This window comes from Hippopotamus amphibius, chromosome 2, assembly GCF_030028045.1.
Source record: "Hippopotamus amphibius kiboko isolate mHipAmp2 chromosome 2, mHipAmp2.hap2, whole genome shotgun sequence".
Taxonomy (NCBI): Eukaryota; Metazoa; Chordata; class Mammalia; order Artiodactyla; family Hippopotamidae; genus Hippopotamus; species Hippopotamus amphibius.
The window spans coordinates 201,658,862-201,681,313 of NC_080187.1; the positions used below are offsets into that span (position 1 = coordinate 201,658,862).

General features: G+C 46.8%; 1 protein-coding gene and 1 long non-coding RNA gene across 2 annotated transcripts in view; one reads left to right on the plus strand and one right to left on the minus strand.

Moving 5' to 3' along the window:
• Positions 1-22,452, minus strand: part of LOC130843912 (uncharacterized) — a 261,119-nt gene that overhangs the window by 89,912 nt on the left and 148,755 nt on the right. The window lies entirely within an intron of this gene.
• FOXB1 (forkhead box B1) lies at positions 12,700-13,677 on the plus strand. Its single transcript, XM_057719831.1, has one exon. It carries the CDS (start codon positions 12,700-12,702, stop codon positions 13,675-13,677), a length of 978 nt encoding a protein of 325 aa, XP_057575814.1.

Genomic DNA, 22,452 nt, shown 5'->3' on the forward strand with positions numbered 1-22,452 from the left:
CATATATCTATGTCTGATCTACACCACTACCAGCTGCTGCTTCAAGGGTCTGGCAAAACTAGCTCTTGTACAATAAGTCCACTTCTTTTATTCCTAGAGACATACAGCCTTTTTTTGAACTTGGATGGTGATTTTATAAAGAGTGCTGTTTTATTTACTCCCAATTAATCATGCTCAACTGTAAACAAAGTGTCTGTTTTAGTTCTGCTGACAATTATCCACTTGTCAACATCTCCCTCAAGTACCTTCAGCATCTGGCTACCGCAGGAAACCTCTACATCAAGATGAATGTTTGTCTCTGTAAACTCAGGAATTCATCGGTTTCTTTAGCCCATCAGCAGTCAGGATTATATTCTAACAAATGTCACCCAGGCATCTTGATGAAGATATATATAACCAGACAATAAAGGGTTTCTCAGGATTTTCTTTCATTCTCTGTGTTTGCTTTGGCAAAAAAAAAAGGAAAAAAAAGATTACAACTTGGGGATCTTGGTGGGGGGGAGTGTCTGTGACTTCAGATACTGTCACAAACTACCAGGCACATGATGACAGCTCCAGAAGTTGCTGAGAAATCTGTTCCTCCATTAGTAACATTCCATTAGATCAACAGAACCAAACTGTGTCACACTTGGTGGTAATTTATGTAAGGAATGCATATGAGTTTTGTTGCAGTTTCACTGGGGTTTGGAAGGGGCATGACTTTATCCACTGCCCAAATAACAGTTTTACTTTGGGATGCCTTTTTCGTTCCCTTAAAACTGTAAGGAATAGAGCGAGAAGTCGCTGCTAAGATCACTAATATTCTCCCAACAATAAACTGTTTTAAAGGCAAATATTCTATTTGGTGAGTTTTGAGGGAGAATTACTAGTTTGTTCCCTGGCGCTCCCCTTGGAGAAAGGAGCCCCAGGAAAATTAAACTCAACACCCATGCTGTATCCATTCTGTTCTTTCATCCATAAGAAAGGAGAGATATATACACCATGGGGGAGGGGGGCATAGGGAGAGGGGGGAAGATGGGGACTCTGACAGACCAGTCCTCTGGGAGAATGAATGGGTTATTTACCTAGATTTTACAACCCGGAGATTAATTTACACCCACTTCCAAACGAAAGAGATTCAAATCACTTAGCATCTTTCCTTGAAGTTGTATTCCTAGGTGAGGAGTGGTGGTGAGCCCGCAAAGATGTGGGCCACCAAGAGAAACCAGGCGTCCAGTGCAGCCCGGCCAGACTCCAGATCCATCCAAAGTGGCCCAGAGCCGACGTCAAGTCCAGAAAAATTAACCTCTTCATGGAGGGAAACAGAGGACCAGGACAGCGAGGGCCTGGGATCGCTGCAGAGCCAGCTAAGGTGGATGGGGGAGAAAGGGGAGGGGGGAATGGGGACTTGGGAGGAGGGGAGATTAGCAAAGGGGGTTGCTTCGCTCCTTTCTGACAAAAACTGATCAATCTAACTGCATGTAATTGATTTTAATGAGTGGGGGAGTTTCCTTCACATTAACGATTGCCCCGAGTCATCAGCCTGCGCGGGCGGCGACTCCCGGTGCAGACCTCGGTCTCTAGTCCCAGGCCAGCCAGTCTCCACCTGGATGCCTGCCACGCCGCCTAGCTTTTGGGCCCTAAAGAGCAGAGGGGTCGGAGAACCGGGATCCTGGCCGGACCTCCGCCCGGCTTCCCCTGGTAATTCATGCACAATTAATTGAGATATCTTTTATACTTGATGTGTTGCAAAATTAATGCCTAATTTATGTAATTAGTCAATTAACTCTAATTCCAGCATATGTTCCCAATGCCCAGAAGGTGTTCTGTTTCCCAGGTACTTATTTTGATGTCACGAAATGCAACTAATTAATTTTACATGCATATTAATTTGGGATCTCTTTAGCAGTTCCCTTTGTGCAAGTAATTTTAATATTTGTCTTTCTAACCTTTGGGGGCAGGGTGGGTGGGGAGGTGCAGGTGCGCGTGAGCGGCACGTTGGCACGAACCCAGATGATGCCTGAGGGGGGTGGCCCCGGTCGAGGACAGGGTGCTCAGGAAGAGGCCTCGAGCGGCCGTGGGTGTGGGTGCTGCACTCAGCAGTCCCTTAGGGGGCGTTGCGGATGTGGACCGCACGAAGTGCATTTTGTGCAAGCCTTTGGGAAAGACCACGCCTTAGGGCTCGGAGGCTGAGAAGCCTGGGAGCACTGACGGTGGCCCCCAGGGCACTTCCCGCATCCCCGGACAACTGGCTCCGTGCCCAGTCACCCGCCATCGAAAAGCTTTCATTTTTTTGCTTGCGGAAGAAAGACTCATTTCCAAGCCAGTCCCGGAGGCAAAAAGCGAAGGGGATGCTCTGCGGTGGCGGCCCTTCTTCCCAGACATCCCGGCTGCTGCCCGAGTGCGGGAAGCCCGAGTGCCTGCTCAACCCGAAGATGCCGGGTGCAGGGAGAGGAGAAGCGCACCTCCAGCTCGGACTGTGCAAGCAGCCATCTGTCTTCTTCTGGCCCGGAGTGAAGACCAAGGAAGGGCAAAAGTTTACTTTCCAAGTTATTGGGTGGCACATTATAACTTTTATCCTTTTTGGACAAATTAATGAGCAATTTAATTAATAAAATCAGAGAGTAGTGTAAGTGCTATGATAATGAAGTTAAATGAGAGCACAGTAAAATATTCACTAATCCAGCGCATTGCCAAATACCCCCTTAATTCTGCTTAACACTAAAAGGGTTTTGAGCACCATAGTGCGATTCCTCTCTCTGCTAATTAATTGACACGCTCCTGAATATTCATATGAGCTAGCACCAATACGTTCCTAATTGCACCGTGGAATAGATCTCAGAGGAAAGTAAATCGCCATAGACTTAATTAAAATAATGTATTCCAGATCCAGGACGGGAAAAGATGAGACATTTGCCTTCGAGCGCGCTAAGAAAGTGGCACCTGGTTGGTGGAGGGGAGAGATATCAAACGTCGGCGCCCAGCCTGAAATAAGCGCTGTGGGACGCGCTGGGAGGGCGTTCCGCTTCTGAAAACAGCAGCTATGCTGGGTCCAAACCCCGGGGCTCGGAGGCTGTGGCTGCCAGGATCGTCGGTGTTCCTGCCCTACAAGAGGAAGTGGCCGATGGGGCAGAGTCTAGGACCCCGACCCGTGCCAGCGCTCTCTCTTTTCCCCTTGCTGTCTGTCCCCCAGGCTTGTCCGAAATGCGGTCTACAGAGGCGCAAAAGGGGAACGTCGTCGGTCGGGAAATTTCCGGGAAACTCTTCCCAGAAGATGTTGAAGCCCCAGCAGCCCCAATTCTCCCAACCCAAGCTGCGATCTAAGAGAATTCCTTGACACTTCTCTCTGGGGGAGAGCGATATCTCGGGGGAGAATACCCGAATCCTGTGGGTGCTGTCCCCTCTCTCGGCTCCCATTCCCACAGGAAGCGCCGCCGTCCCCAAACCGCGCGGCTAAGTTCCTGGACGCATTTTCCCTTTCTTGCCGACTCCAGTGCAGGGGCCCATGGCAGCCGAGCTTTCCTCGGCGGGTAGGAGGGACAGCCGAGACGCGGACCCTAATCTGAGCTCGACGGCAGGGCCATTTTCACCAGAGCCACGCACGTGAAATCAACTCTCTTTCCTTGGAAAGATGAGATTCCCTCCACCCCCCATCCCCTCTTCTTTTTGAGAGAAAAAAAATCACCACAGGTTAGAAACTAAAAAGAGTTTATTTGAAGACACACAAATGCATATTTATTATACACATGTAGGCATTAACAATGTAAATTACACCGCCAGCAGTTGCTGGTTGTTTATTCATTAGATCTTTAGAAAATCTACATTGCCTCCAGACAGCGCGATGATAATGTGAAATACACAAGCAGTTTACATAACCAACTTTGACGCGGAGCTCCGCGCTCGGCGACTCAGTCATCAACAGGTCGCGGAGATCCGGACGCGAAAGAAAACCTAAGTTGCTAATAATTACCAAAGATCTGGGGAACCTAGGAACCCGCCGCTCCCTATGTCCTTTTGTAAAAGGGTAACAGATGTGGGGGAAAAAAGGATCTGATTCACTCTCTACGGTTCTCTATTTTACCGTTTATGTGCAGTTGGGGGGGGTGAAATTAAAGAAAAATAGGTGAAAAGAGGATGAACGTATAGAACTGAAAGACCAATAGCCTCCCCAAACTCTGGGTATTCAGGACAGCCAGTTAAATATTTTGAACGCAAATCTCTTTGAGGAGGGGCCCGGTGAAGTGAGAGGAGAGGTTTTCTTTACTGCCCGCGCAGGAAGAAAAGTCAGCCTCCCTTAGTTAAGGGAAGCCATCCACTCTACCAATTAAATCACTATGCCCACCATAAACAAACGGTTATCACTCCGAAGAAAATCACCTGCTGGTTCAATCTTTTTGGACTTAAATCCTCTCCAAAAGATGGAGAGGGGAAAGTACTTCAAGGGAGAAATAGCAGTACAGATTTCATGTTTCTTTAAAATATATAAAAATATATATCTAAAAGTCTTTCCTAATAAAAATGTTAAATAAAAAAAGGGGGAAGTCAGGGGTTGTTTACTAGGGTTACTGTGGGGGGCGGGGGGTGAAGATGTCAGCCACAGTTGTAAGAGCAGAAGTCTCCTAAAAGCTACACGGATGCTGTGATCGGTCGAGTTAATGATTTATCCCACTCTCCGGAGTCAACCACTTATCGTGGCCTACCACTCACCGCTGAGGTGTGCGGGTGATGTGTGGGGGCGAGGATGTTTGTTCTGTTTCCTTTACCCCTTCCTTTCTTTCTTTTGGTTGGGCCGGCTGGGGACACAAGGAAATAAATGCACTGCAGATCCCGGACACTCTTCATTGCTGGGAAGGCAGCTAGTTTGTTTGCAGACCTAAAATCTGGTGTCCCTGCCGCTGCGGAAATTGAAACCAGTTTGAGAAAGAAGGCATGAAGGTAGAGCGGGAGAGGAACGAGGGAAGGAGAGAGAGAGGAACACAGGAACGTAGAGGGCGGTGGATCCGTTCTGCGGCCTCGGTAAGCCCTCGGGGCAACCTGGTCTCCCCTACAGCGAGTTCGTACACAGCGACCCACCAAGAGTGAGCAAAGCGAGAGCCTGGAGCCGCGTAGGTGCTGAGGAGGAGGGCGCGCGGCAGGGGGTGGGCACCCCGTGCTGGGACTCGAGGAGCGAAGCCCGGGTCCTAGGTGAGACCCGCCTGAGCGGAAAGACCCCGCCGCCCAGGGGAGGCGAGCGCCCGGCTGCGCTGCAGGTCCCGCCAGGCCCCGCCTCCCAGCCATTCTTAGCTGGGGGGAGGCCAGTAAGGATCAGCCGCTTTCTTTCTTTGCTTTCTTTCTTTTTCAAACCCGCTTTGTGGGTGGCAGCTCAGCGGGGGACGAATGGAGACCAAAAAAAAAAAAAAAAAAAAAAGCCCAAATTGGGGGGGGGGGGGTGAGAGAGCGGGGCAGAGAAAGAGAGAGAGAGAGAGAAAGAAAGAAGAGGGAGGAGAAAGAATCAAATAGTTTTAACCATCGCAGGAACACAGCGAGTTATTATAATTAAAGGCTGTTGTGGGCGAAACCTGCTTCTGCCATTAAGAAAACACATACTGCATGCGTCCACCGGGTTAAACTCTGCTCCTTGTCTCTGAACAAACAAATCAGGAGCGCGGGGTTTTAAGGCTGGAGAGCTACAGGTTATCCGGTTTCAAAACAAATGAAAACGGGCGAATGCAACAACAAATATTATGGATGCAAGATACTCTTCATTTCAGAGCTCTTCGGTTCCCCCCCAGAATTGATTTTACTCAAATTTCTGAGAGGACATTTAGCCTACTGTACAGGATTTACCTTAATATTCTATTACAATCAGCATTTTTTTTTTCCGGATAATACATTCAAAGGAAGCTAGACTGTTTTCCCACTTATTGAAAGCTTTGAAACACTTCATAAAGCTAAAAATCGCCTTGCTGTTTCTGCTTTCCCTAAATTCCTCCCCCCCAAAAATAAACATTTTTAAGCGGGGTTGTTGCCTAACCAGAGATCCTGATCCCCACCCCCAAATCTGAGCAAACAAGTAATTCCTGACAAAGAAAATTAATATTATAGTGTGATTTTCTCCCTCTCCCCCTCTTAAGAAAAAAAGACCCTTTGCTCCACCCCGCTATTAAACAAAACACAATACCTTTTTCTGGGTGGTACTGCACAGAAGTTGATTCAGTTTTGACAATGTTGTTTAGCTATCATTTGCTATTTTGAATGAATGGGAGCAATCCCCCCTTTTACAACATTTGTTTCCTATTATGGAGAGGTGCAGCAGTTGAGGGCAGACATGTGAAAGTGGCTGTTTGATTCTCTTTTTCATCCCCCTGACCCTGCTTTTGTCCCTCCTCACCCTGGGAATGTCACGCCTCGCTACTTCACTTTGAGATGCTCGAGAAAGTGGCTTTGTTATTCCCTTTTAGACATACACGAAATTGTTCTCATTCCCCCCGCTGTAAAAGATACTTCACATCGGGCCTCGGTTCACAAGTGCAATGCAATTTGGCTTAGTCCAACCTTTGTTCTGCTTGTACAAATGAGCGAACAGTGCACACATTATACAGTTGATCTACTGCTGTCTTAACCCCAGAGTTAGGGGCTGGGAGAAAAGCAAGTTAATCCCTTCAATACCAAGGTGGCTTTAGCAATATTTCCTCCAATAATAATAATAATAGATTTGAATTGCTTTTTCTATTTCACACAGGGCAGGGCAAAACTTCTGGGGAGGGTTTAGTAACAACAACCAGAATCCTTCCACCAACCTTTTGCAAATAACTTTGAGACAAGTACAGATGTAGGTTTGGTAATGTGCAATTTGAAGCTATGCAATTGTTAGTACAAAGGAGGGACTGGATTTGGAAACTCAGGCTTTAAAGCCTTGAAATCTCAGAGCGAACCACTGCCAGCAAAGACCAAATGGCATTTAGCAAACTGAATCCAAAGAGAGGGCATTATGGCGAGCTTGGCAAGAGCTGTTTTCATGGACATTGAAACTGCCTGCTCACTACGGGTGGGGGTTGGCACTTCTTGGGGATGGATGTCAAGCTACCTCTGGCCACTGTTTTTTTCCTGCTGGGGGTGGAGGAAAAACTGAGCCTTCCACACTCTCCAAACTGGAGCAGCTGCTTGGGAAATACTTCTAAAATGTGTGGGGGTATTGTCACTCTTTCTCCCAACCCCAAGGAAAACCCAGATTTTAATTTCGGGTGCCCCAGCCATAGCCAGAGGCCTTACCCACCACCAGGTGGCAGGGACTCAGGAGACGCCTCTGAATTTGGACCCCTCCACCCCCGGGTTTGGATGGGAGTAAAGAGTGGGCAGGAGGTGGAGGCTCTTGGAACCCAGCAAGATTGGGGAGGGGGTTACTGATTTTAGGCCAGATACTCCTTATCAAAAGTTTCTTTTCAATCTCCCTGATGTGAGTTAAGGTCCAAACCCCATGTAGTCCAGTCAGCAACCAATGAAATACATGGTTCCAAAGTTCCCTGTGAGATGTTCTTTCCTACTAGTTGGAGAAATAGGTGTGCTACTCTGGCTGCCTGGTGCTGGGGGTGGCATTGGGGAGTGCTGGCAAAGAGGGCAGGGGAGAAGGCGCAAGTCCTTTAGCTGCCGCTTGGCCCTTGGCACCACAGCGCAAAGTGTGTTCCCTCCCCACCTCTCTTCCTTGAATAGTTTGATTTCCCACCAGACTTGGTGGAAAGAGCCTGGCAGCATGGGCTCAAACTCCTGGGGCAGGCGTGGGAGAGCCATGGCCACCAACAGGTTTCCCTTATGTAGTGCCCAACTGGGTGCAGGTCTCTGGGGCCCAAGGACCTGCAAGAGCCTGCTGTCCGGTGGCCCCAGGTGGAGAGAACTTACTGAGCGGCGTCCCTCTGGTCCCCAGATCCAGAACATTAGAGCCAGCCTGTGCCCGGAGCGGGGGGGGGGGGGGGGGGGGGGGTTGGCCGTGCAAGCACACAGATTCTGAGGACAAACTCCAGGACACTCAGGGGGACAATTTTTTTTTTTAATAAAAATGGACCCCTGACAGGCTGAGGGAGTTTGTTTTAGTGCTGAATACCCTGGGAACAAAATCTTTTTGAAAGGAAAGCTAAGTCATTTCACGCCACCAAAGTGCAGACTTGGTGAAGACTGACTAATGGGACAAAGCCGCGAGGTGCATTAGCTCGGGTTCCCAGAGAGAGCAGAGGACTTGGGCACCTGCAGGAGGCAGGCTGGAAAGGTGGGGATGGGCCAGAGGAGGCCCCAAACCTAACATCAACGCCGCACCAGCCGATGACCTTCACTACCACCACCGCAGGGACTTTCACTGCCAATTTCGCAGAGATGCCGGGAAAAGTGGAGGACAGGGAGAGAAAAAGTGAAGAGAAGAGAACTGAGGGGCAAGAGTGCATTAGAAAAGAGAATAGGAGGAGAGGGATCGAGCGGGGATGGAGGAGAGGGAGGGGGCGACTCCCAGAGTGAAAGGAGGAGAAGGGGGCCAAGTAAGGCTTAGCCGAAGCGCTCCAGGCAGCCCCGAGTTCACTTTCCAAGTCGGAAAGGCGGGTATTGTTTTTGGCGCCTAGGAAACCTTCGGAAGCTGCCGGGTACTTTCCTCCACCTCCCGTGGGTGTTTGGTAAATATTAACAAACCAGGGCGAGTTACTTTCTGGAGTGTGGGTGGAGGGGCTGGTTTGGGCTCCGGATAGCTTTCCTCTCCTAGGGCCCCCGCCCCCAATCCCCAGCCCCGCCGTTCACGCACACACACACCTGCTTGACAACAGAAGGAATCAAAATCAATATTGTATTTGTCACCCCTGTCTCCTTTTTACTCCCTCGGCAGCCCGGGTGCCACTGAAGCGAATTGTGGATTTATGGAGGGAAATTAGCATAAATTATTACGAAATCTGTAGCCGTGTGTGGTCCAGCTTGTGGGAAAAGAGGCTATTGCAAACTCTCCAAGCAGAAAGGTGGTCGGTGGTAGACTCCGCGGAGGCAATGAATGGCTATTGCACGAAAGAGATTTCCAGTTGGTTTGCACATGGATATAATTGACTTATGTGTATTTTATACAGTTTTCCCAACAACTCCCTAAGCCTCCGGGTTGGATGTGTCCCCTCCCCAAAGCTTCTGTTTGCTTTGGGTTCTGTACAATAGACTGATGCACTTTTCAAGATTTCTGGAAAGTGCTCCTTTCCTCCCCTTCTTCAGAATACCAGTCTTAAAACTCTGTAAATAGCATGCAAATCCCGCCCTTCCCTGGGGCTCTGTAGATCTTCAGTAGGAAGTAAGATACAGTTTTACAGCAAAGTACACTTTTTAAATGTGCATCTCACAACTCCTCATCCCACCCAAGGCAAATTTGTGCTATTAGGTTCAATTTCCTTAATGAGTCCTGGGCACAGGCAAAGTGCCTCACCCCTCATCTTCACCGGAGCCAAACTTTGAAGATTCCCACTTGTATCCTCCCATGTCCCAAACTTGGTGGTGACAAGTTTCCCAGGGAGATGGACAGAGATTTATTCCAACTTGGATTTTTTTTTTCCACCCAAACGTTTCTACTCTTAGAATTTAGTTAATCTTCTGTTTACTCGGAGCAATGATTTCGACAGCCATACAAAGGCCCTTTGCAAGGCAACAAAATGCCAATTGTTAAAACACGAAAACATTTCTCTCTCCCCACCCCCCACCCTCAACATGCGGGCGCACACTCTGGGTAGAAAAGAATCTTCCTGGCTGTCATAGGGGGAACAGAGATCTTTCACGCCTATCGTTGCATATCCCGAACCCAACCCTTCTTAAAACTTTATGTTTCTATATGTATGTACATATTTTCTTAGAGGATCCTAAAAATCCTTGAGGTACTTCCTTGCTAGTACCTCTCCTTCCCAGGAGGGCTCCTGCCTCGCCCACAAGAGCATCCTCTGTTTTGTACCTCAGAGGTCAGCTGCCTTGTAGAGCAGGAAAGCTGTGGACCAACACCTTTCAGTCTGGGAAACACAAGCCCTCACTACTAGTCATCAAGCATCCCTCAAGCTCCCAAGTTTCCCCAGCTCCTCCCATCTCAGGACCCTCGAGACAAACGCGGCCACACCAAAAAACCCCCAAAACGCCGTATCTCCTTAGGAGCTGAAGCGCACGCAGCTCCGGCAAGTACTGCTGCCTCCCTTCAAGCTCGGCAGAGGTTCCTCCCGAGTCCAACTAGGTTATCTGCAGAGGGTTTATCTGCCCTTCTCCAGCGGCGCCCCCAGAGACAGGTCAGCGTCCCTCCCCCACCCCTTCGCACCCACCTCCTCCTCCTGGTTATTTTTTCCGAATTAAGAAGGTGACATTATTCTTTTCTTCAAGCACTTCTGTTAATATTGAAAAACGTGCGCTTGCATCTCAAGCGAGGCAGCCCAGACGCGAGGGCCATTTCAATATTAATGAAATTGTTTAATCTCCTAAATTCATCGTGTTTAAGTTACGTTTCGGTGAGTTATTGACCACCTCAGAAACTGTGATTAATGGAGGGGGTTGTGTGTGTGTACGCGCGCTTAAAGATCTTTTTAATGCTAACCCCAAACAGCTCCACTAATGCTCTAATATCACTAAAAGTGTCAAAACTTCACACCCAGAAATCTCCTACCACCACCACTTCCTCCTCCTGAAAAAAAAAAGAAAAAAGTTCTCACATTTCTAGACTGAAAATCTATTGTGAGCTGTGGCTGAGTTTTTAACAACGCGGTAGAAGGAATTTCTTTTAGAAACAATAAAGGTTGGAGAATGTGCAGAAACCAGTGGGAAACCCCTAGCATCTATACTTGTAGACTGCATGCAAGCGGGCAGGGCTGACTCTCTATTTCATAGCAATTTGATGAAGATGACAACATCATTATAATAATAATAATAATTCATTGAATCTCTGGAGATGAATCCAAATGGAACGGAATAAGCCGCCTACATTAGGCAGGGTGACCCCAGGCAAATCCCCACCCTCTCATCTCTCCAAAACAAGAAAACCCGCTGGTTCTTTGCAAATCTAGAAGGTACTGCTGTTTTGCTGGAGCCACAGGCAGCTTTTGCTGGGCCCTCAAAACCCTAAATAACTTCTCTCTATGCAAAAAAGGAGGGGGAGGGGAGAAAGTTCCGGCTGTAAAATGCAAACTTCCAGTCAACGCCTAACTCCTAAGTTTCAAACCACCTGGGGAAAGCGAGAGACCTCGAGGTTAATGAAGTGCATGCACCAATCTCAGGCCCTCCCCAGGTCCACATGCTGTCTTCCCCGACAGCCCCAACGCCTCCAGCCCTGTCTAACCAAATTCCTGGAAGACTTTTAAAGTGAAGACCTTGCTTATTTGCCCAGATACACTATTTTAATTTTTTTTAATTTGGCTAATACACTTAGATTCAAAATGGGCTCTTACACAGGGCTGTCCGATTATATTTTTGTATTTTAAAATCCCATCACTTAAAGCTACACACCCACTGTGCTGGGCTAAGGCAGCAGCCTAGGAAGGTCAAATCAAACTTTGACCTGCCTCTTGGAGGACTGGGGGAAGGGTGTATTTTCATTACAATAACCCATGCAACCAGCCCCGGGTAATGCCAAGCGCAGGAACAGGGTCTGCTTCAGGGAAAAGGCAAGCCTGAAGTTAGCTAACAATACAAACCCGATACACTGCAGAGGAAACAAAATAACCCCAGCCAAGCAATTTCCATGTCAAACATCATCTGCGCAGCGGCTCGGTCTGTGAATGTGAGTGGTCGCCTGAATCCCTGCTCCGCGGCCGGCGCCTCCTCATACCTTCACACCGTGCACCCTGGCCCGCGCGTCCTGCTCGCCGCCGGTGGCCGAGGCTCTTCCCCCTCGCCCAGTCTTGAGCTGGAAGTGATTCCTATTGGCCAAGGTGTCCATGTAAATAGGTGTGAAAGAAACCAGAGCTGGGGCCAGGCTCTCCCCTCTCGCTCAGTCCCCTCCCTCTGCATCCCCCGCTCCCCCTCCTCTTCCTCCTCCTCCCAAGGCGATTGTCATATGATAGCTAAGAAGTGGCACATTAATGAAGCGCCGCTACAGGGGTCTTTTCTGCTCCTGTCACCGCTTAAAACTATCAGATGGTTCGAGGGAGGACATGGAGGCAGCCACCTAGCTCAGTGGAGCCGTCTGAGCCCACAGCAGCGCCCTCCGGAGCCCCGAGGCCGCTGCTGCCACCGTCCGCGCTGGGACTCCGCAGCCGAGCTCGGCCGCCCGCGGAGCGCACCGCCAGAAGCGCCAGGGACCGGGCGGCGTGGGGCGCTGCGGGGCTGAGCTGCGGAGCTCAGAGACGAGTGGCGCCCAGCCGAGCCGGGACACTGCGCCCCGGCTGCGCGCCGGGAGGAAGCGACAAGCAGCAGCGCCATCCCGGATGCGGACGCGCAACTTGGGGCAACTTTAAGGTGAGCCGCTCTCGGTTGCATCCCTATCCCCAGTCCCCGCTCCAGGTCCGGGCTTACTTCCAGGCTACCCTCGCGCCGCTCGCCGGCTTCCCCTCCCGCGCCCCACTCCACACGCAAAGTTGCTGGCTAAAGAGCTCAGGCGCTGGCTGATCCAGCGCCGAAGCCCCTCGCCAATCCCCGAAGTCTGTTCTCGGCCTGGCTGACCTCGCGGTGTCTATGCATCCACGTCCTTCCCCCTATTATCTTCCCCTCTTCCCAGATTCGAGCAGGCCCGCAAGGACGCACAGCTAGAAGGGAGCAAAGAAAAAGATGCCTCGGCCCGGCCGCAACACGTACAGCGACCAGAAGCCGCCCTACTCGTATATCTCGCTGACCGCCATGGCCATCCAGAGCTCGCCCGAGAAGATGCTGCCGTTGAGCGAGATCTACAAGTTCATCATGGACCGCTTCCCCTACTACCGGGAGAACACGCAGCGCTGGCAGAACAGCCTGCGCCACAACCTCTCCTTTAACGACTGCTTCATCAAGATCCCGCGGCGGCCAGACCAGCCCGGCAAGGGCAGCTTCTGGGCGCTGCACCCCAGCTGCGGGGACATGTTTGAAAACGGTAGCTTCCTGAGGCGCCGCAAGCGCTTCAAGGTGCTCAAGTCGGACCACCTGGCGCCCAGCAAGCCCGCCGACGCGGCACAGTACCTGCAGCAGCAGGCCAAGCTGCGCCTCAGCGCGCTTGCGGCCTCGGGCACGCACCTGCCGCAGATGCCCGCCGCCGCCTACAACCTGGGCGGCGTGGCGCAGCCCTCGGGCTTCAAGCATCCCTTCGCCATCGAGAATATCATCGCGCGCGAGTACAAGATGCCTGGGGGGCTGGCCTTCTCCGCCATGCAGCCCGTGCCCGCCGCCTACCCGCTCCCCAACCAGTTGACTACCATGGGCAGCTCGCTGGGCACTGGCTGGCCACACGTGTACGGTTCCGCAGGCATGATCGATTCGGCCACCCCCATCTCCATGGCTAGTGGCGATTACAGCGCCTACGGCGTGCCGTTGAAGCCTCTGTGCCACGCAGCGGGCCAGACGCTGCCCGCCATCCCCGTGCCCATCAAGCCCACGCCGGCCGCAGTGCCCGCGCTACCCGCGCTGCCTGCGCCCATCCCCACCTTGCTCTCGAACTCGCCGCCCTCGCTCAGCCCCACGTCCTCGCAAACAGCCACCAGCCAAAGCAGCCCCGCCACTCCCAGCGAAACGCTCACCAGCCCGGCCTCCGCCTTGCACTCAGTGGCGGTGCACTGACCCGCAGAGGCCGGCGCCCCACCTTGTTCCCCTCCCCGCCAGCGCACTCGCCTTCCCCGTCTCCCAGTCCTGCCCTCCCCGACCTGGGACCGCCACCCTAACTTGTCCGTTTCACCTTCGACCAACCCCCTCTCCCCCATGAGAACTTTGTTTTGGACCCAGGAGACGCAACTTGCAGATGGGCCCGGAGGCGCGTGGGAGTTGTCCTCGCCGCCAGGAGGGGAAGGCAGGGGGCACCTGAGCCAAGCCGTCCCATTCCCGGGGCCCCCGAAACCCCCTCCCACTGAAGAGGCAGGGGAAATCCTGCCTCCCGCCCTCTCGGAGAGGAGCGCGTCTTCGCTCGGCCCGAATCCGGGAGGCTCCGGACGCGGCGCGGTTAGTTCCAAGCCCAGAGAAACCGCCTCAGAGGTTTCCTGGAACCGATCTCCCCTGAGGGCTGCAGCCGCACAGCGGAGAGCCAGATCTCTGTTTACGCCTTGGAAATCTGCCGCGAAAAGGGACCACTGACTTCCTACCCTCCTCGCCTCCGCCCATCCGGCAGGGGCTGGGCGGACCACAGCGTCCCGGAGTAGCGGCCCTGCCTCCCCGGCTTCTGCGGAGTTTCTTTTTTTGTTTTGGGTTTCGCTTCCTGCCCGAGCCTCCGGGCGCTGGGAGTTTAGTGCAGAGGCTACCAAGCTGGGAAGGGGATGTTCGTCCTCAACACAAGCAAAACAAAACTAAAAGTAACCTTGTATGTTTACAAAGCGCCCGGTAAAACGTAAACAGTGAACTTGAATGTGTAGTGCTTGGCGGGCGAGCGGGCAAAGCCCACTTTACAAGTACCTGTTGTAATGTGAATGTTTACTCTGCATTTCTGGCCAGGTTTAGGGGAGGGAAGGGGAGGGATGGGAAAGTTAATTGGGATGTTAACTTTCCGATTACTTAGAGACCTTTTTAGCTATTTATTTTATTGTTGGAAGGGAAAAAAAAGAAAGAAAATGAAATAAGGCCAAACTAAGACAGCATCAAGAGCAACCCTAGAAGAACTTAGATAAGCTGACTGGTAACATGAAGGAGGTGTCACCGGATAGGTCTCCCATGGACAAGTCTTTCTGTTTGCTACAAGAACTTTTCTGAGAAGCTAAAGGGCTGCAAAGAGATGTAAATGCTTGTGAATAGGAATGATTATACACTGTGTAAAATGCACTTTTGTTTGCTATATTCCTTTAGAGTCTTAGGTAATTTGCTGGAAAATGAACTGTTGTTCTGGTGTGACCTGCTTAAGTTAAAAAAAAAGTTGTAGTGTCATCAGAGCTGTACAATTTTTACCTTTAATTTTTCTCCCTCCCTGTACAGAATTAGCATGGCATTTTAAATATTGATGTTCTTGTTCCTGGCATGCCTGTTTTAAGACAAAGAATTTTAAAAAGGTGTCTACATTAAATTATGAACCTAGTCCAAATAATATTTTCTCATTAAAATATGTAAATTCAAATTTTAGTTTCGTGTATTTTTGAAGAGTTGCTGCAAACAATAACTTTACCAAAGGTAGATGGAGTGCTTCTCTAAGCATGTTTTCTGCAGTACATTAAGTAGTTTGTCTTTTTCATAACTTATTTTTAAAACAAACCTCCTCTTATGCACTTGCACACTGGACTCTTCAGGATGGACTCTTGAAGATATTTGCCCAGAGAGAAAGATGAAACAAACTATTTCTAGTACAGATCAGATGCACAGGTGTAGTGCTGAAAGAAAAACTGTTAATTTAAAAAAAAAAAAACACACAGTACTTCATATGTATTTGTCTACCTTAAAATATACACTTTACAAAATATATAGCATTTATATAAATGTAAGGCTTCTATAGAAACCAGGTAGAGGCGATATGGAGGTACAAAATGTAAAAGCAAACTTGCTTACTCAGTACTTCCATTCTGATGCATCTTATTTGCAGTGAACCTTCATTTCCTTGCTCCTTTAAATTACTGCAAGCATTGAAATTTTCTTTTTCAGAAGTTACTTAAAAGTTCACCTAGCATGTCAAGAAACCTGTTCACTTTTCATTGAACAGATTTCTCTTTACTCCTTCATCTGGGGAAAAAATGCCTAGTGGTTTGTTTTAAAGGAGCAAATGAAGTTACTTTAAATGCTTAACTCTGAGTATTTGCTTTTCTTCAGATTTTTGCAGAGAATTAAGGTTTGCCAAGAAAGTATGGCTCAAGGCCAATTAAAACTTTACTGAAGGGGGTCACAATATTTCCAGAGTGAGGTGTGTATTCAACTAATGAAGTTACAAGACAAAGAAAAACTTAAATGGTGATTAACACTTTGCTGTGTAAAATGATTAAACAAGAGACCTTGTGCAACACAGAGAAACTCACACAGAAATCATCACTATACTCCATGAACTGAACCCTTAGCATCTGGGACCTTTATGTGTTTAAAGGGTTATCCGAAAAAAAAATTTTTAGGATTAATGCAAAGGGTAATTAATCCTGTTGTGACCATTTTTTTTAAAGGAAGGATCCCACACACAGCCAAAAAAAAAAAAAAAAAGGTGGAAAATAAATGAATCATTGAACTGATTAAAATGCATGAAGCCACTAAAGCTCGTCAGACAGGGGACAACTAAACTCATTCATCAAGCCCAATTCACAATTATATCAACACGATCAGCTAAAGAAAGCCTGGAAAACTTATCCACCCTGGGCCAGGAAACTCTTCAAACTTTGCTCTGAACCAAAAATCATCTACATTTTTAAAAAATGAAATACATTTTCATTACTTCCTGCAAAGTAAAATTAAAGCCATCTCTGAATATTCTAATCTCCTGGAATTCACTAACCCTGAATTTGAACTGGGAATAAAGGAAGCATAGAGGGCTAACACGGGCCTCAAACATTTTATAAATCTTCAGCTTAGATAGATAAAATACTCTTCCTAGTAGTAGTAGTAGAAGTAGAATTCAAAGGCAAATGTACACACATACATTTAATAAATGGAGGTAATAAGATGCAGGTCCTATTTCTGATTTTTAGCAAAGGAGTGATTTCAACTCAGTATTTGAAACTGTGCTTTTCAGCTGGTAAGTTCGTCATGGTGTATTGCAAAGAATGAAATAACTTGGGCATTGTGAGTCCTCCTTTCACCACTGCAGGCATCTTTTCTCAGACAAAGTTGAATGAGTAAAGTAAAAAATCCATTGATGATATTTTGACCTTGATCAGGAATCCAAAGGCAGCCCAAACACACATGCCTCCACCTCACTCCATCCCCAGCTTTGAGACTTGCACCCAGTTTAGCTGAAGTACCCCACAAATAAGGAAGTTTATAACTAGGATACCTTCAATGGCTCTCTTTGTCATGTTAAATCTTTTCACCTGGCTCAAGTCCAAAGTCAATACACACAGCTTTAAAATAAAACTGGAAGAGACAGCACCGTGCAGAGAGGTGTATGTTCAGGATCTCACCCTGAGAATGGAGTTAAGTTACAGTATTTTCTATTTTGTAAATTTGGGCAGTACTGATTTTCTTTATTTAGGTTTTTGATTTGGAAACTGGGCTATTCTGTTCCTTTTGGTTTTGAACATACTGCTGTGCTCATGTGTGTTTTTAAGTGGCTTGCTCTGTGATTTGGGGAAGTGCTTACACAATGGATGAGTTTTGTGCACTTTCTTGAGAAGGAAGCTGCTGAAGCTCTCACTGTTCCTATTGCCTGGGCTGGGGGTTTTGAGAAGCCTGAAGACTAGCAGGAGCAGTGCTAGTAAATCATCCTCAGGATGGCTTAAATATTACAGCGGTGTGTTTAATTCCTTTAAAATAGATGAGAATATTGAGTGTCTAGGAAGCATAAATCTGGCCAGGTGCTCAAGTGGGATGAAGCTGGTAGGTGGGAGGGACAAAGAATCCAACAGTGTTTCTAACAGAAGGTTTTACATTAGTTTATGCAAGGTGGGGGGGGGGGCGTGGGCGGTGTTCAAGGAGGGTTTATACTTTTGCAAATGGAAACTCTCTGTAAAAAGACATCCATTTAAGAAATGGCAAGGATCAGGATCCGTTTTCCAATTCTTAATATAAATGTCAATTAATTTTTTTTCTCCTAAAGCCACATATGCACAGAGACACCCAAACAAAAACAAAACAAAAACAATCCAACCCACCGGCTGTGAAGCCTCAAAGGGGATGCATTTGTTTCGTTTAAACTAACAACAAATTATCTAATTAATATGTTTCAATTACAGCATGAAAGGCGCAGCCCCTGGACCGCCCGCCGTGGGGGCACAATAGCCCCAGAGCCCACTCTAGGAATTTACAATAACTTCACATCTGTTTCTTTATTTCCCACTTTTTGAGTCTAAAACTCCTCTCAAGATCACTTCAAACCACGGCCTGAGTTATGAAATATGTCCCGGTGTTAAAGGGGGAGGAAACTTTGCCCACGGATGCTTCATTTGCAAGCAAAAAAGTAAAAGCCCATTGAAGAGCATTAAACAAATATATTAGAATTCTGTCACTTTATGCAATTGAGTAGATCAAATGAAGGGTCCCGGCCACTTCATTCACTCTCATTCACTCGAATAGAAAATGCAAAGAATAGCAACCCGAGACTGGGCCACCGATGTAGATTTAGCTCCTTTTTACTGGGAGACAAAAAGGCTGAATTTTCACAAACACATTGCTGACTCGGGGACTAGGAAACCGGCACTGGAACCCCTTTGGAATTTAAATTCATTTTATCTTCCTCTCTCTTTGCGGGGATCTGTTTGCACTACAGTGCAAGATGCAGCAGGCATCTTCTGGCTTCTGAAAAAATGGGGGAGGGGAAGAAAGTGAGTGGGGGTGGTTATGCCGGCCTCAGGATTCTCAAGGAGCTCTTGGTGGTCAACCGACACTCAGGTCTGAGATAATAACTTTGATTTAAACAAATCTTTACCTACATCAATATAAACATCATTATATCACACACATCTCCCAGCCTCTTACCTCCTTGCTTGACACGGATTACATAAATAGCTTGTTTTCAAAGACCAGAAACACATCTGGGTCGTCCAGTTTTCTTCTTTCAACTAATATCTGGTCATTGGTGTCACAACAGACTTGAAAGCTAAGCTTTCAACCTCACCTGCTCAGTACTGTTCGCTTTCTCTGTCTCTCTCTCTCACATGCACACATGCACACCACTTTACGATAGCTACCCTATCTGAGCACTGTGATTGTAAATTTGTTAAGTAAAATTCAGGGGAGGAGATATTCTCCGGTTAGAATTTCCAAGTCAGAATCTTCTTACATTTTCCTTCCCCATTCTTGGGGGGAAAAGAAACAAGCCACATGTGTTCGTGGTAATTGAGATAATCTTGTGACGATACTTCTGTCCCGTGTCTTCAATGGCTGAGATTTTTGTTTTGATGAACTTTATAGATTTTTATGTGCCAACATCTTAGAAAGCTTACAGTGGCTATTAGAGCTGTTTCTAGAGCCAGAGCAGGGAAAAATAAAGCAGCAGGCTTCTCAGCTTTTGAGGTGTGATTGCAGAGGAATGAAATAGTTTTCCTCAAATTTGTAGTCTAAATGAGATCTGATCTGAAGAAGGAAGCATATGGAGGGTTTTACATTGTTTGTTTGTTTGTTTGTTTGTTTTTTAATGTGCCTGGTACTTTTTCCAGATACATCCAAACCTTGAATGCTTTTCATTTTAGCTTCAAGATTTGTAAGGTCATTTTTGACTATTCTTCATTTAATTTGTGGGACTGTCTGGAGCAGGAAACAGGAGGTAGCTCAGATCTACAGCTACAAAAAAAGATACTGAAGAAATAGTTGGTTGTTTTATAACCATAAGCTATCAAACTCACCAGAACTAATAACAAACAATAAACTGATCACAATAGTAAAATCAGAAAATATGCGTGAAAAATTGTAACTGGCTAAATAGAACCTTCCTTAGAAGATTTTCCTTCCAGAAATTTTCAAGAATATACAGACAAAAGGTTCTTTGGAAGCAGCCTCCTTTTGCCTGTGTCTGCAAATAACCGAAGTCAAATCAGTTGCAACCTTTTGAAGGAACAAACTCGGAGCATTAATTAGAGCAGATTAAGCTCACAGATAAAAAGCATTCTTTAAGTATCTGTTGTTTGGAGACATTGTGATTCTGATTCATGCTTTGCAGCCTGTATATTTTTATTTACTTAGTTAATTTCTTCCCCAGAGTGTTCCCTGTTGACTGGGTTTATTAAGGTACACAGTGCAGAAAGAATTGTTGGTTTGCAGAAATGTGTTTCCAAACTCTGCTTTTACTATTGATTTCTCTCCCCTCCTTTCTGAAATACAATGCATTGGTCCCATGATTCCAGCACATAGTACATATAGAGAAACTGTTCAATAAAGGATCTTAATTCTGTGCCACTTAGAGGAAGCTTAGTATTTATTAAGTAGTATCTAGAGTGTTTTACATTAATTAGAGCAGCTCCTTGGAGAGACATTACAGCCAAGAATGGTTTCACACAACAGGAAAACACTGAGCATCTCAACTCCGCTACTAGATCTGCTGCAGCAAAACACAGAGCTGAAAGGGTCTGCTCACTTGGAAACATCAACATATATATTATTTACTTACAAATGTTTGGTAGACAGACTGCAGGTTCCCTATCACCCTGGGTGCTGTGATATTTTTGTCAGCTACAAAATAACCACAACAACAACCTGAAATAATCGTCTGTCTCAAGATTCCTGATGTGGATTTCATATCGGGGGAAAAAAACTGACAAATGACTGTTCAATCCTCCCATGTTCAATGGATGAGCCAGTCTGAATCATATATTTTTGCGACTGCCTGGAAGATGCTAACAGTTCTCATCCTTGGTGTGTGTTGATGGGGTGGGAGAAGGCAGGGGAGAGTAAGGAAGAACAGGCAAGAATGAAATTTGATGACTATCAGATTAGTCCAGACGGTGTGTATGCAGTGATTCCTGTCCCCAACACAGAAGAAGAAATGGCTGCATGAATGGGAGTTCTGAAAATAGTCCTGTTTAGCTTAGGTAAAAATGCTTTGCCTTTGTTCCAGGTGTCAGTAAGTGAGAGTACTTGACTGTTGGTTTCAGCTGTGATACTAAGTTTGTACAATTTAAATCCGTGAAATGCATTTGAATTTACTTGTGGATGCTACTGGCTTTAATGAAAGGCGAACCCCTCCCATAAAACAAGAAAATGAAAATGATTAACTTTGACATAGAAATATAAACAGCAATTTGATTAATTATATTGCTAATTATTCTTTGCTGTGGAGCCAAACATTATCCAATTCTTAAAATGACAGATGCTGAATAAATCATATAAAATAATTACTTGGAATTTCACTGCAGTGAGAAATGGTGGCATTTATGGAGAGATTTACATTGACTTCTAAATATGTATTTGGTTTTGTTCTATTCTATTTCACTTAGAAATTCAGTCTTTACTGTAAAAATATTACAACTTTGTAGTGGAAATTTTTTGACTATATTTTCCTATGCATATGTTAAAATAATCAATTTCTCTTTTTAATGTTTTCCATAATTATAATCAGTATACATATATTTGTGTATGTTGCTTTTCCCCAGCCTTATATCATAAGCATTCTTGACATATCCCCCATGTTTTCATAACATGAGAATACACAGTAGTCATAACCATCAATTGTAATGGTTGTATAGCCTGCCAAGAGAATTAATTTCCCTGGTTGGCGCATTTTGAATGTTTTTAGGTTTTTTGTTTGTTTGTTTGTTTGTTTGTTTGTTACAAAGACCATTGCAGTGAACATATTTTATACCTAACTATGATGTAAAATACATTAACACTGACATGTGGAATTCCCTAACAGCGCCCTGCAAATTCAATAATGTAATTTAATTTAGGATTCTGCTTCAGTTCTCACATTTCCCTTGCTCTCTGCCCTTGGCCCACAGCAATACTGCCAGACTTAGAGTCACAAGGACACAATGTTAGAGTTGGAAAAGTCCTAATAGATTCCAGGGAAGTCAATTATTTTACTCATTTGTTGAATCCCATTGATATATTCCTTTATCTACATTCAAGTAATTTAACAACACCAAAGCCAAGTTCTGAAAGTAAAACAAGAAGTCAGACCTACCACCCATGTCAGACCAATGCAACAAAAAATCAGAAATCACAAAAGTACTGAAGTTGTCAAAATGAAGGCTTTTACCTGATAACGTAAGCTCACCTCATTGTAAGGCAGTTTACAAAGCATGACGAACTGTAGCCTTCTGAAGGGGAGCTGGGAGTAGTTTGTGTAACTAGAGGGAGTGGTCACGGCTCAGTCCCAGGTCTGAAGAGAAAGGGGCCCATCCTCACGTCTGAACCATTTCTTAACTGTGATACCCTCCTGACGTGGAAAACAAGTGGTCTTCCAGACAGACTGCCAGGAGTCTAGAGGGTCCAGGCTCACAGCATGTGTTACTATCTCATTTCTTTGACTGCTGTGAGACGCTAATTCTCAAGATAAGAGATGGCAGGATGGCCAAAATGAGCCAGGAATCTGAGCTTCTGATTTTGCCTCGTTATTGCAGCATTTCGTTTCAACCTTTCTTACATGACACTCTCATGTCTGATTTCCCCACTCTAGGTTCTTGAGCTCTTATTTGTTTTTAGCCAAGTGGCTTCACACTGTGGGAGACACAACACAGGTGCCGATGGGGTGCTTGTGGGTTGAAGAACGTCCAGGCCACCTGGAGTGCACCTAGGAAGAGAAACGAGCAGGGAAAGTGCCGTAACCAGTGGCTAAGGTTGACATCGTCTCCTGAA

Coding starts and splice junctions, on each gene's coding strand:
- FOXB1 (XM_057719831.1), top strand. CDS start 12,700: ATGCCTCGGCCCGGCCGCAACACGTACAGCGACCAGAAGCCGCCCTAC.